The 14,618-nt window shown below is 34.5% G+C and overlaps 1 protein-coding gene, 1 non-coding gene and 1 pseudogene across 2 annotated transcripts; 2 read left to right on the top strand and 1 right to left on the bottom strand.

Annotated features, from left to right (window-relative positions):
- Positions 1-219: 219 nt before the first annotated feature.
- Positions 220-1,348, top strand: LOC111789696 (50S ribosomal protein L12, chloroplastic-like). The gene is made up of 2 exons (XM_023670351.1): positions 220-486; positions 533-1,348. Exon 2 carries the CDS (start codon positions 607-609, stop codon positions 1,177-1,179), a length of 573 nt encoding a protein of 190 aa, XP_023526119.1. The 5' UTR covers positions 220-486; positions 533-606; the 3' UTR covers positions 1,180-1,348.
- A 2,695-nt stretch (positions 1,349-4,043) lies between these two features.
- LOC111791933 lies at positions 4,044-4,146 on the top strand. The gene has a single exon (XR_002814722.1). It is a non-coding gene; the product is annotated as a small nucleolar RNA snoR1 (small nucleolar RNA).
- A 1,989-nt stretch (positions 4,147-6,135) lies between these two features.
- LOC111789758 lies at positions 6,136-11,307 on the bottom strand (annotated as a pseudogene).
- Positions 11,308-14,618: the final 3,311 nt, after the last annotated feature.

Below are 14,618 nucleotides of genomic sequence, written 5' to 3'. Positions count from 1 at the left end.
GGTACTATCCATGTGCTCTCCCGTATCCTTATTTCGTTCAAAACCCTCCTATAACAACATAGCAAAAACACCGACGGTAAAGTGGTCGTTGATTAATCGTATTGTCGATATGTTAATACCTATCTATTGTATTCCCTCGAGTATTTTCCGATTTTTTTAAAAGTTTTTATATTAATTTTGATTTTATTGGTAAAAGATTTTGGGTCTCGAACTTGGGCCCCAACTGGGCCCACTTCAATTTTGGGCCGATTTTCTGGGCGCTGAAATTTCTTACTCCACGTCACGTAATATGTTTTTAAGTAATATAATGGTCCCGAGTTCGATTCTACAAATGCCCTTTTTCTCTATTTAAAATTTAATTAAACAAAAACTCTCCAGGCTATTTGTTATACCAACAATACCCCTTACATAAACACTCTCCTGGAGAAGGAATCAAGGGTAATTTCGTCCAAAATAGAATTCAAATTTATCCTTTCATTTCTGGAGATCGCAGTACTNAATAGAATTCAAATTTATCCTTTCATTTCTGGAGATCGCAGTACTGTAACTCTATCCTATCTTCTTCTCCAAATTATTTGATCTCTCTCTCTCTCTCTCTCTACAGAGATGTCTTCCGCTCTCTCCACCGCTTCACTCCGATTACCTTCTTGTTCTTCATCCTCTTATCCATCAAATTTCTCCCATTCCCTCAGATCCACTTCAATCCAATTTCCCTTCTCTTTCTCCTCCACCAATCTCTCTCTTCGCTTTGTTCATTGCCGCCCACTCTCTGCCGCCGCTGTGCCGGAGAAAGTTACAGAAATCGGCGATGTCATCTCCAAGTTGACTCTCGAAGAGGCTCGTACTCTAGTTGATTACCTCCAAGAGAAACTTGGTGTTTCCGCCGCCGCTTTCGCGCCTGCCGCCGCCGTCGTTGCTCCTGGCGCGGCTGCCGGAGGTGACGATGCGGCTGCCGTTGAGGAGAAGACCGAGTTCGATGTTGTTATTGAGGAAGTGCCGAGTAATGCGAGGATTTCGGTGATTAAGGCTGTTAGGGCTTTGACGAGCTTGGCGTTGAAGGAAGCGAAGGAGCTGATTGAAGGTTTGCCGAAGAAGTTTAAAGAAGGAATATCGAAGGAAGAGGCGGAGGATGCGAAGAAGCAGCTTGAAGAGGCTGGCGCAAAGATTGCTATCGTTTGATTTGGCTGGTTAGTTTCTTCAATTTTTAAGGTTTACAATGTAGGCATTCTAGTCGAATTAGAAATGGGGTTATTTTTTGTTGTTAACTGTTGAAAAATTTAGTTGATATTCTGTTCATGAATGCCTTATTGCTCCTGAATTTTTGTGTGCTCAACTCGCCATTGCTCTAGCTGTGTTCTGTCCTGTTGCTCTTTCTTGCATACAATGTGTTTGTTAAAATGCCAACAAGAAGTTTAGCTTAGACGTTCTGCTGAAATTAGAGTTGGGGTATTTTCTTTTCAATTGTTAATTGGTGAATACAATTTTATCAAAGCTAAGCCTTATAAAATGGGAAGAGGAGTACGATTTATCAAGAAATCAGCAGTGGGCAGTACACATTCTTCCCAAAATTTCAAAATTTCTTAGGTTCCCTGAACAAGGAATATTTAGGATATGTTAAATCTTGTGTTCAATCATGGAGTGTTGTTCAGTTTTGTTCAGGCTGTCCAACACACGAAAGCTGATGAATAACACCTTTAGATTGAAAAATGACAACTCTTGTGCATCAAAACGAAATTGTTTGATGGAATCCCAAACTGTGTCTCAATAATCCTACAAGTGTTGAAACAGAAAAGATAAGCAGCATGAGTATAAGTTTGATATGGCCCCAACATGCTTGTGTGATGTAAACGATAGTCTATTCTGTTTAGCCCAAGGACACTAAACAAGATGCAGAGATTTCTTAGCGGAATCAAAACAAAGAGCATCCCTTATAGCAAGCAAGAAGATTATTATTTGAGGAGTGGCCAAGACAAGCATGTCAAGTCCTATAAGAAACAAAGTAGAAAGCCAAGTCTTAGTTTTCCCAATCGTCCAAGATAACTCTTCCTGAAGGAGACATTAAAATCACATCCAATCGGACCACAATAGGTAAATTTCTAGGTCAGGCCCTGATGGAGATGAGATTGAAGTGAAATCATGGAATGAATTCAACATTATTAGGTATTTTTTTGGTTCATGCCCTGATGGACAGTAGATTGAAGCGAGACGATGGAACGAACATTACATTATTCAGTAAATTTCTAGTTTAGGCCCTGATGGAGAGGAGATTGAAGCGAAATAATGGAACAAACATCACATTATTCGGTAAATTTCTAGTTCAGGCTCTGATGGAGATGAGATTGAAGCGAAATCATGGAACGAACATCATATCATTAGGTAAATTTCTAGTTCAAGCCCCGATAGAGATGAGATTAAAGCCAAACGATGGAATGAACATCACATTATGGAGAATGAACGATTAGGCAGAAAAACGGTCATATCAGAAATCTTGAAGAATCTCGAGTGCACCCGAATGAAGGATCCAATGCTCAAAATGTAGGAGCAGCATTAGAACACAGAGAACCCAAGTAGAGGCCAGTAATCCTTGACATTGTTCTATACTAAATGCTGGGAGAGGATCAGAACTAGTATGAACAATTCTTCATGTGATGTCCCACATTGGTTGGGAGGAGAACAAACCACCATTATTTATGAGGGTGGGATTCCCACCACTATTTATGAAGGTGTGAAAACCTTCCCCTAGGTGTTTTAAAGGGAGAGCAGGGAAAGCCCAAAGAGTACAATATCTGCTAGAGGTGGATCTGGGCCATTACAAATGGTATCAGAGCCAAATATCGGACGATGTGTCAGCCTTCTTGCTACTCCCCGAAGGGGGTAGACACGAGGTAGTGTGCCAGTAAAGACGCTAGGCCCCAAAGGGGGTGAATTTGGGGAGCGGCCCCACATCGATTGGAGGAAGGAAAGAGTGCCAGCGAGGACGCTGGGCCCCGAAAGGGGTGGATTGTGATGTCCCACATTAGTTGGGGAGGAGAACAAACCACCATTTACCGGGTGTGAAAGCCTTCCCTAGCATGTGCGTTTTAAAGCCTTAAGGGAAAGCTAGGCCCCAAAGGGGGTGAATTCGATTGGAGGAAGGAAAGAGTGTCAGCGAGGACGCTGGGCCCGAAGGGGGTGGATTGTGATGTCCCACATTGGTTGGGGAGGAGAACAAACCACCATTTACCGGGTGTGAAAGCCTTCCCTAGCATGTGCGTTTTAAAGCCTTAAGGGAAAGCTAGGCCCCAAAAGGGGTGAATTTGGGGAGCGGTCCCACATTGATTGGAGGAAGGAAAGAGTGTCAGCGAGGACGCTGGGCCTCGAAGGGGTGGATTGTGATGTCCCACATTGGTTGGGGAGGAAAACAAACCACCATTTACCGGGTGTGAAAGTCTTCCCTAGCATATGCATTTTAAAGCCTTAAGGGAAAGCCCGAAAGGGAAAGCCCAAAGAGACAATATCTGCTAGCTGTGGATTTGGGCCGTTAGGGTGGAAGCTTCAAATGAGAATGACAAAATGACGAGGCTGTATTGGGTTGAAACAATTTTTTCAGAAGATGTTTAGGATTGTGGAGGTATAAAATATATTCCTGTAATATAGTTCATTTTGCAATTAGGAAATTATTGGTTGTAGTCTATAAATTTTTTGAACCAAGAAGATCTTACTGGAAACAAAATTTAAATCCAATTTAAGAATTAAAGACCTATTAAAATTTTCACATTAACTATTATTGTAATTAAAAGCGCACACGCACCGTATTCCCACCATTGGTAAGGATAGTTTGGGCCATCATCAGCCCAATATAATGGGCTTTTAGACCATAGAGGTCCACATCGGGCCCGGAGTCAAAAGGCCCAAATGTTAAGATATAAAATGCCGGGAGGAGTCCTCTCTTCCTCATTGTATCAAATGGGAATTCCGAAACCCTAATTCGCAGAGCCGCAGTTCTCCGGTGACCGTTGTTTTCTTAATCTTTTCATTCGATTTTCATGTCTTTCTGTTATCACGGCGAGGATGATTATTGCTCTTTATTTCTGACACCTCTTGTATGAGAAGTGCGTTCTGAAAAAGATCGCTCTTCATTGAGCAGATTCAGCAACTCTCTGAGCCATTTTTTCTGTTTACAGAAGCTTCGCTGTTGTTTTTCTTTTCACTTTTAAATCGTCTTTAGATGTGTTCGATTTTTTTTGCTTCTCTGACTGATGTCGTATCTTGAATTTAAAAGTAATTTTTCATCTATTCTGTCGTCGACTCGTAGCTGCCATTCTTCGGTGGCTTTCTCGTTCGCCACCAAACATTTTAACTTCTTGCGATAAAAAGGATTATGGTTGATGCTAAATCGATCTTTTGAAGGACTTTTCATTCTACATCGATTTGTCATTATGATGTACTTTTCATATTCACAAATTTTGTTTTAAAAAATACTCCTGGACATTTTCGAGTTTCAAACCTTATGATTTGTTCTCTTTTAGTTCGATTCTACATTGACTTGTCATTATGATCGATACTTTTCATATTCACAAATCTTGTTTCAAAAGTACTCTTTGACGTTTTCGAGTTACAAACCTTATGATTTGTTTTCTTTTAGTTTGATTCTACATTGATTTGTCATTATGATCGATACTTTTCATATTCACAAATCTTGTTTCAAAACAACTCTTGGGCATTTTAGAGTTACAAATCTTATGATTTGTTCAAGTACTCTTGGGCATTTTAGAGTTACAAATCTTATGATTTGTTCAATTACTCTTGGGCATTTTAGAGTTACAAATCTTATGATTTGTCCAATTACTCTTGGGCATTTTAGAGTTACAAATCTTATGATTTGTTCAATTACTCTTGGGCATTTTAGAGTTACAAATCTTATGATTTGTTCAATTACTCTTGGGCATTTTAGAGTTACAAATCTTATGATTTGTTCAATTACTCTTGGGCATTTTAGAGTTACAAATCTTATGATTTGTTCAATTACTCTTGGGCATTTTAGAGTTACAAATCTTATGATTTGTCCAATTACTCTTGGACATTTTAGAGTTACAAATCTTATGATTTGTTCTCTTTTAGTTTGAACATTGATTTGTCATTATTTTCGAGTTACTTGTGCGGTTGTAGCAAATCTTTCGCTTGTTATGAAATTGATTTATTACCACCATTTTATTAAGAGAATTATTGTCTTTTAAGCTTTTTGAATTTTAATCGAGCCAACCATACTTTCTAAACCATTAAATATTTGTTAATTAACCAGCTGTGCCTAAAAACACTTCAAAAAAAAAATTAATGGTGGAAATGTGAAAAAGGTTGGATTTCTGAGATTTGTTATTTCTACTTGACCGCGACGTATTAGTCCTATTCATGATTGCGAATGATTTCCGAACTAGTTTAACTAAAAAGGGATCTCTTTAATGGTGATTATTAGATATTAATTTAGACTAATAATTATTGATATAAAGTTTTGGCATCGATCTTGAGACACTTGCGACCAACCTTAAAGAAAACTTAGGTGTCAACCATTTACTGTAATGTCAAAACTTTATTGTCTCATTTAAAAAATATTTTATTTTATTTTATTTTCATTTTTTTTTTTTACAACACAACAAATTTGATAGTAGTGGCAGATATTATATTAGCTATTAGCTAAATTATATCTAATTTTACTTTCTATATTCTAATTTAAATTTACCTGTTCAAACGAAAATGTGTATAGCTCCAACATACCAAATACAACTATAACCATCATTTTCAAACAACTAATTATATTTTTTTTAGTTAAAAAAGCAATAGAACACATGAACTTGGGTACACAACATCGGGATGTTACCTAGAGCATCATAATGATGTTACACAAACTATTTATTGGGATAACTTAAGGAAAAGGGCGTGTGTGCTCCACACTAGACGGAAGACTAATTCTCGTAGAATAGTAGTACGTATATACATATTAAGCATTTCTTTCCAAAAGAAATCGAAGTAGTCATTGTGACATCTCGTGAAATTTAGGGTGTGAAAGGGGAGGTTAATTGTGATCTTCTTGTCCTAGTAGAACCTTTTAAAAGATTTAGAATCAAATTAAAAAAAAATGGACTAAGAACATAGGAACCATCATAAATTATTTCTTTAAATTTTTAAATATTTATTTCATACCTGTCGTACAATAATTAACCATCTACCCCATAGATAGATAAGTAGCAGTAATTATTCAGCTTTTTACCACTACTGTACTCAACTTTGTGCTGCTACCTTTTTCTTAAATAGGGAAATGCGTCAGAGAATAACAGCGAGTAGGAGCTCTTGAAGAAGTGAGATTGAAAAGCCTTTTGTTTGATAACTGAAACTTACTGGAAGTGCTTGTTGATGCTTCTTGGGATTCGCAAATTTTGCTCACAGGCACACATATTTCCCTTGCCAAAGCCTCGGCCTCAGCCTGTGTTTTGATTATTTGATCAAAACAAATGTACCTTCCATGTGCCTCGTTTTCTCCCATTGCCTCGTACACATTCACATGGGCCTCCGCTAATCTTCGCATGCTTACGGTCGCTAATATCCCTTGCTCGTACATCTCTTGTGCTCCTGATATCAATTAGAAGTGAGAAAGATCGAAAACTTGAATGAAATTCACGATTATGGAAAATAATACTCTGAGATCTCACGTCAATTGAAACGTGAACGAAACATTCTTTATAACGATGTGGAAACCTCTCCCTAGCATAGATGTTTTAAAACCTTGAGAGAAAGCTCGAAAGAGAATGTCTAAAGAGAACAATATCTGCTAGTAGTGGGCTTAACCCATTACAAATGATATCAGAGCCAGACACCGTACGATGTGCAAGTGAGGAGGCTATGCCCCAAAGGAGGTGGACATGAGGCGATGTGATAGCAAGGACATTGGAACCCGAAAAGGGTGAATTTTGGGGGGTCCCACATCGATTGGAGAAGGGAACAAGTGCCAACGAGAACGCTGGGTCTCGAAGGTGGGTGGATTGTGAGATCCCACATCGGTTAGGGAAGAAAGCGAAACATTTTTTATAAGGATGTGAAAACCTCTCTCTGCCATACATGTTAAGTCAAGTTAAGAACTAAACTCATTTAAATAATCTCTCATAGTTCATTTTGAACTCAAATTTCTAAGTTTATTTTATTACGGGGCAACTATAGTACAAATTTTTTTTATCACAATACATTAACACGAGCATATATTGATGCCATATAATTAAAATTTAAATGGTAAGTATTGAGTAAGTGAACACTAAATGACACCATCAAGAAAAAAAAAAGTACCTTTGAGATAAGCAATTGTTGCAGTTGAATTCCTCATATTACAGAGGTCAGGAGCCGTCACCAAGGCAGAACAAATGGTGACTAACTTTAAACCTCTTTCTTTTGCAATTCTCCATGCTGCCTTCTCAGCCCTTAGCTTCCCCAAAGCATACCATAGCTTGAATTCCAACAACAACCAAAATAAATTGCCTTTTTCAAAACCCCATAATAATATTTCCACATCAAGTTAAAAGATAAATGGTCCACTTATAAAGCACAATAAATAATAACATCTCTTTGAAGTTCATCTTTATTTTCTCATATGCAAATGATGTATTCAAATTCACTTTTTAAAGCACACAATATTCTTGTGATATGTTCAAATTCACTTTTATAAGTTGATGGTTTTTTTTATAAATATTATAGTAAAAGAAGGAAGATAAATAGTCCCTTTTCATCCGGACACAAAAATGTCTAACCACTTAAAAGAAAGATGTAAGAGGAAAAATACACCACAAACAAAGATCTAACCACTTTGTATAAATTACTCCTCTTTAAAACGAATATCAGGGGCTTGTAAATATAATTCTGAATTCATTATAAGCTTAACATTCACATATTATTCAATTATAGTTTTTAGAAACAGTTCCGAAAAATAAAACAGTAAATAAGTTTAGATCTTTAGACTTACTTTTTTATCGATGCATAACGATTGATCGCTCCAACAATCATGGTCGACGACTGGCAGGAGCTCAGCTCGTGTACCGTCACGCCATATGCAGGCCAAAAGTGAAGAGGTAAAAACACAGTATCTTACAGAGGATGTTCTTCCACATGCCTCCATAACATTCTCACTCACATTCTTTTCCACCTCAGCCATGGCTTTCTTTTAGGATGCAGCATCACCATTTGAAAGAGAAGGTTAGACTATGTTAAAATGGAAACTAAAAGATGTTTAGAAGAATTTAAACTTCATTAATAATTTCTTAATTCCATAGCATTACAAATGGTATGATATTATCCACTTTGAGCATAAGCTCTCGTGGCCTTGCTTTGGGCTTCCCCAAAAAGCCTCATACCAATGGAGATAGTCTTTCTTCATTATAAACCCATGATCATTCTCTAAATTAGCCGATGTGGGACTTTCATCTAACACCTTTCCTCGAACAAAGTACGTCTCCCCTTAATTGAGGCTCGACTCCTTTTTCTTTTGGAGTCTTCGTCATTTTTTACTATGCCTTCAAGGAGCCTTGACTCCTTTTTCTTTTGGAGTCATTTGTTCGACATTTGAAGATTCTATTGACATGACTAAGTTTAGGGCAGGATTCTAATACTATGTTAGACGAACACGACTCTCCACAATGGTACGATATTTGTCCACTTTGAGCATAAACTCTCATAGTTTTGATTTAGGCTTCCTCAAAAGGTCTCGTACCAATAAAGAGAGTATTCTTCGACTATAAACTCATGATCCTACCTAAACATTTCGTGACATTAAATGTAATTAATTAGGCAACTCAATTCTTCCGATAAATGAATGCCGAAGTGATTGTGTGGACGGATAAAAAAACATCCAACAATGCAACAATGGGATGGTTTTTAATCTTCCACCGCTTCATTAAGACTTTCACGCGCTGTTAGGCACAATGTTGACGTGTCTTCCACTTAACCATTTGATTTTTTTTTTTTTTTTTTTTTNTTTGTAAAAATAATAATAATAATAATAATAATAAATAAAACTGTGACGGCCACGTGATTCTAAAACATTTAAGACTACTGAGCCAACAGTACGAAAATAAAATATTTTGAAAATTGAGAACTAAAAAAATTATTTAAAAGCTTAGAAAATGATGCATATTAGCTATAAAAAAATGCGTACCGAATAGCCAGTGAGGCCAGTAGGATCGATGAAAGAAGAGGTATGGAAGACACCGCGACAGCCTTCAAAAGCATTTGCTAAGCTATCGCACTCCGTCAGGTTGGCCGACACCGTCGATACTTTGCTGCCATTGATTCTAATCCCACCCGCTTCCGAATTCATCTCTCCCAGTTTTTCTCTATCTTCTGCATCATTTTCAAGCATAAGTACATCATTTATTAAAATTCCATTCCAAGTTAAATACAAAAACAAGAAATTTACAATAATTAAATCTAAAACAATAATTATCTTCTAACGTCTCTTCCTGCATCAGATCATTCATATATTTAGTTGACCAAGTCAAATTTATAATATTTGATCTGAAGTTTAATGCATTAATTTTTTGTATTTAAATTGTAAGTTTAGTCTGAATTTTTAAATTACCATTCATCTATTACATATAAAATTATATCTTATGCCTAATGAAATTTCAACTTTTAATTTTGTATCGATTAAAAATTATTTATATGCAAAAATAATGGTTAATGATTTTTATAGGCTTTTTTTTTTCTTGTTGATTCACAAAATAAAAAAGAATAAATAAATAAAATCATAATGGTTAATGTTTATGAAAATGCGAATGAAAATGTTTAATTAAAGGAAAGAGAAGGTTATGAATAAAAAGCTTTCATAGAATAAAAAACACAAAGGCTGCCGCTGTTGGTGGCTGAATGTTGACGATCTGCTCAAGCAGCAGCACCAAAGTCAAATTAGTCCTATTCTTGTTTTCTATCTCAACTGGAAACACGGTTCTAAATAAAGATATGAATTCGGAAACGAAATCAATATTATGAAACAAATAGATGCGTGAAGTAGGAAGAAGATTCCCGAAATGCAATATACTCTTTCTTGTTTTTGAATCTGGATGATGATCAAACTTAAGGACAGAACTTAGAACATAGGAGAAAATCAAGAGTTGAGGACTAAAAAATCGAACGATTCTCAGTACCAATGTTACTGAAACAGAAGCGTGAAATAGGAAGATTCCCGAAAATGCAATATGCTTTTGTTCTGGTTGTTAATGACGAAAAACGAGAAGGAAAACAGAGTAATCCGGAAGATGATCAAAGTTGAGCATAGAACAGAAGGAAAAACAAAAAATTAAACACGAAAAAAAAAATCCAATTCTCGGTAAGAATGTCAATGAAATATGTGCGAAAAATACAAAGTAGATTCCCGAAAATGCAATATGCTTTTACCGAGAAAGAAAACAAAAAGTAATCTGGACAATGATGGAGTTAAGCATAGGAAAGAGAAGAAAATCATAGTTAAGCACTCGAAAATCGAACGATCATGACTATGAAGGTCACTGAAACAGAGACGTAAGATGCCAAAAAGTTTCCCGAAAATGCAACGTGTTCTTTTTCGAGAAAGGAAACAGAAAGTGATCCGGAAAAAATCAAAGTTAATCTTAGAACAAAGGAGAAATCAAGAGCTTAAGCATTAAACATCGAACAATTCTGAGCATCAGATGCGTCAAGTTCAAAGACGATTCCCGATAATGTAAAGAGAAAGTAACCAGGAAAATGATAAAAAAATTAAGCTGAAATCAGAGGAGAAAATCAAGACTAAAGCACTAAAAAATCGAACGATTCTGAGCAGAAATTTCACTCTTAAAAGAAAATCACCAGCAATAGAAGTCAAAACTAACCAGGATTATCGAGAACGATCCGAACAGAAAATCCACGCTGCAGGAGCAGATTCACCACCGCAAGGCCCAAGGGAGAGACGCCACTAGTGACGCAAACGAGCTCGTCGCCAGGCTCCTCGTCGGTGTCACTCGAGGAGTTCGACAAAACTCTCCTTCCATGAAATTCATCAGAATTCTTCCGACGACCAGCAAGCATACAAGCACGCTCAGAGATGCGACGGAGCTCCTCCAATTCCACTCTCCGGCACTCTTCCGCCCCTGCAATCCCCATTTCGATCTGTTGAAGTTGAAACAGAGTGGAAACTGATCGCGCAGAATCTTGGAAGCAATGAGTCTGAGAGGAGTGGTGATTATTTATATCTCAGATCCGTTCGCGACTTAGTTCCCTCTCACGAAAAGAACGTTTTCACAGGAATCTCCGCTCCTCCGAAATGAACAACAGGGACGCCCGCAATAAACAAACATTAAATTATTTAATTTTTTATTTAAAAAACTCAATTCTAAATTGAAACGTGGCACTTTTATATCAATTCCTCAACTAATTTTATTTAAAAAGCTCCACGAAATCCCTAATTTAATATATATATCGAGATTTGTACAAAATTAAATTTAGTTAATGACCAAAATAACAATTTAAATAATTGAGTATGTTTCAAAATTATATTTTACAATTTTACATTTAATTCAATATTTTGTTTCATAGCAATGATTTTTTGTCCATTTATTAAAAAGATGACATAAATATGTGATGGTACATCTAATAAATTAGTAGCAGTGTACACGACCCTATAGCTTAATGATGAATCGGTGAATCATTAAAATATAAGTTATATCAACAATATACTCGTAAAGCTTCAATTAGTGATAATTAAGGGATTAACATTACATTTATTATTATTATTTTTAGAAGTATATTTCAAATCGACTACATAAATTATTGTTTTTTTTTATTACCACTCAATTTTTTAAGGGTTAATATTAAATTAAAAAAAATTTATATCCATGCAATTTTATTTAAATAATTAATCTTAGGTAGTTGGAAAAATTAGGTCTTTTTTTCTCTCTCTACCTACTCTCGTGGTTCTCTCTCCTCACCTGCGTTTGATGTATGAGCTTGCGTTTTTACGCCGATAAAATTTATAAGACTAAATTAATAAAAATACCTTCCAACTTCTAAATTTATTTAAAAATAGAATTAAAAGAATTTTTTTAATAGAAGTAGCCAGTTTCAAAAAATTAAAAATTAAAAAAAAATTAAAAAAAAATTCTCTTAAGATTAATATTTTATTAAAATAATCTTCAAATTTTAAAAGTAATATTAACATTTTTTTTTTAATTTTATAAACAAAATATTCAATTTTTTTTACACGAAAATTACATTATTAACATCTCATATATTATATTCAAACTCGTGACTATTTTGAAACTAGGTATTATTTAAAATTTGTTTAAAAAAATTTAAAATATTTCAAGTTTTTTAAAAAAAGTTAAGATATTCACGAAGATTATTGGAGAGTTGTGATTCCAAACATGGTATCAAAGTCATGCCCTAAACTTAGGCATATCAATAGAATCTTCAAATATCAAACAAAGAATTGTGATCCTCAAAGGTGTAGTCAAAAGTGACTAAAGTGTCGAACAAATGATGCACTTTGCATCCTTTGTTCGAGGGCTCCAAATAAAAGAGTCAGCCTCGATTAAGGGGAGGCTATTCGAGTACTTTGTACTATGGCAGAATTGTTGAAGATTATTGGAAGTGGGTCCCACATTGGTTAATTTATGTAAAAATAATGGGTTTAAAAGTGAGGAATACTATCTCCATTGATACGAGGTTTTTTGAGAAAGCCTAAAACAAAGCTACGAGAGCTTATGTTCAAAATGGACAATATCATACTATTGTGGAGAGTCATGATTCCTCCTCCAAATATATCAACGGAATATCCATCCTCTCTTACCGTTCGATTTAGGATAAAAAGGTGGTCGATAAGGACCACGTAAATAAATAAAAATAAATTGACAGTTACCCACTTGATAAGTATATAGATAATAATAATAATTAATATCAATTAATAAAATTATATTTTAATTCTTTTAATTCGTATTATATTTAACATTAATTTTAATTGGACTAAAAGCATAATGGGAAACTCTTGTATTATTATTTACACCGCATTTCCTCGTCATTATTAGCGGGGGGAAAGAAAAGAACGTCACCAAGCAAATGTTAGGTACGTGGAAGTCCATAACACCAATACCAACCCATTATTTTTGTCTCCTACCATCTAACCGGTTAGGTCGAGTTTCATATCATAGCGTTTCGAATTATATCGAGTTGAAAAAATTATTTAGACCAAAGTTTGGGTAAGTGATTTAAGCCATCTGAACAGGGTTTGCAATTCAACATCATTACACATCATTAACACTAGTTACAAATGTTAAATACTCTTAACTTTTTTTAAAAGGAAGATAAGGTTGGGTTGAGTTGTAACTCTATTTTCGGGTTGGCATTTAGTTGACCCGAACAATGAATTTGTGATTTAAAGGTAGAGAAAGTCCCGACAAAGTAACGTACGTGACTTCAATTCGTAGGGTAATTTGGCTCGTGAATTTATCCTTTTGACTTTCGTATAATGAAATTGTAAAGTAATATATTTATTGAGAATTTTAAATGTTCACGAGTGCAATTAAAATTGGAATTAGTTGACCACGAAAATAGGCCGTCATTTTTGAAGAGGGATAAGAAAATTATTATTATTAGTTAATAAAAGAGATTTTCCATATTTTTAAAGGTAAAAAAACAAGTCAATAAAAGAGAATTAAAAATTATCTATTTTAATCATTATACTTTTAAATGTTTAATTTTATATTATGATTAAAACTTAAAATATATTTAAAGTAATAAATAAGATAAAATCTAATTAAAATATAAAAAAAAAAGGAAATTTAAAATTGAATAAAATATTAAGATTTGAAAAAGAAAAAAAAAATCAAATATGGCAGCTAGAGAAATTAAAAGAAATAATATATATATAGCCACTGCCACCTACTCCAATTTTCAAGGTTCATTAATTCTTTTAAAAATAAAAAAAATATTACGTATTATTATATGTAGGTATCACCGATGGCCAACCCTACTTGAAAATAATCAAATAATTCATTAAAAAAAAAAACAAATAGAAGGTCAATCTTAATTCTAATAATAATAATAATAATACTTATAGTAGTAATTTAATAAAAATATAATAAAATACTCAAAAATCTCTTTTATGACACATGACATTCCTTCATAGTCTCGTAGCTTTGATGTGTTATCGTTACAAGTCATACAAGTTCATATTATGTAGAGCACGACCCTAGTGGAATACATAAAGTAGTATATGACTCTGTTTTGTGTTTTCATAACATGTAGGACACGGTCCTAGTAGATCACATCATATACATGCAAGGACTGACCCTCACGTGTGTATCATAACATGTACGGTGCAATCAATCATGTGCATGTAAACTTTTGCTATTTTCTATAATCATCCAATTCACGTTAAAGTTAATGCAATAAATTTTTATTTTAATTTTGAAATCATACTCAAAATTTTAATTTTAAAAGAAAAGGAAAAAGGAGAAACACCATTGTCTTACATTTAATGTAGAATACCCACCTTTAAAATTATTAAATTTATTAATAACTTCAATAAATTTTAATAATAAGTTTTAGCTGAAAGTGATTTACATTATTTTATGATTTTTTTTTTTTTTTTTTTT

The sequence above is a fragment of the Cucurbita pepo genome, chromosome LG03 (genome assembly GCF_002806865.2).
Source record: "Cucurbita pepo subsp. pepo cultivar mu-cu-16 chromosome LG03, ASM280686v2, whole genome shotgun sequence".
NCBI lineage: Eukaryota > Viridiplantae > Streptophyta > Magnoliopsida > Cucurbitales > Cucurbitaceae > Cucurbita > Cucurbita pepo.
The sequence above is the reverse complement of the archived record's forward strand: the minus strand, read 5'-3'. Positions and strand labels throughout refer to the sequence as shown.

What these genes read in the sequence shown, in the direction of transcription:
- LOC111789696 (XM_023670351.1), top strand. Translation starts at nt 607, where the DNA reads ATGTCTTCCGCTCTCTCCACCGCTTCACTCCGATTACCTTCTTGTTCT.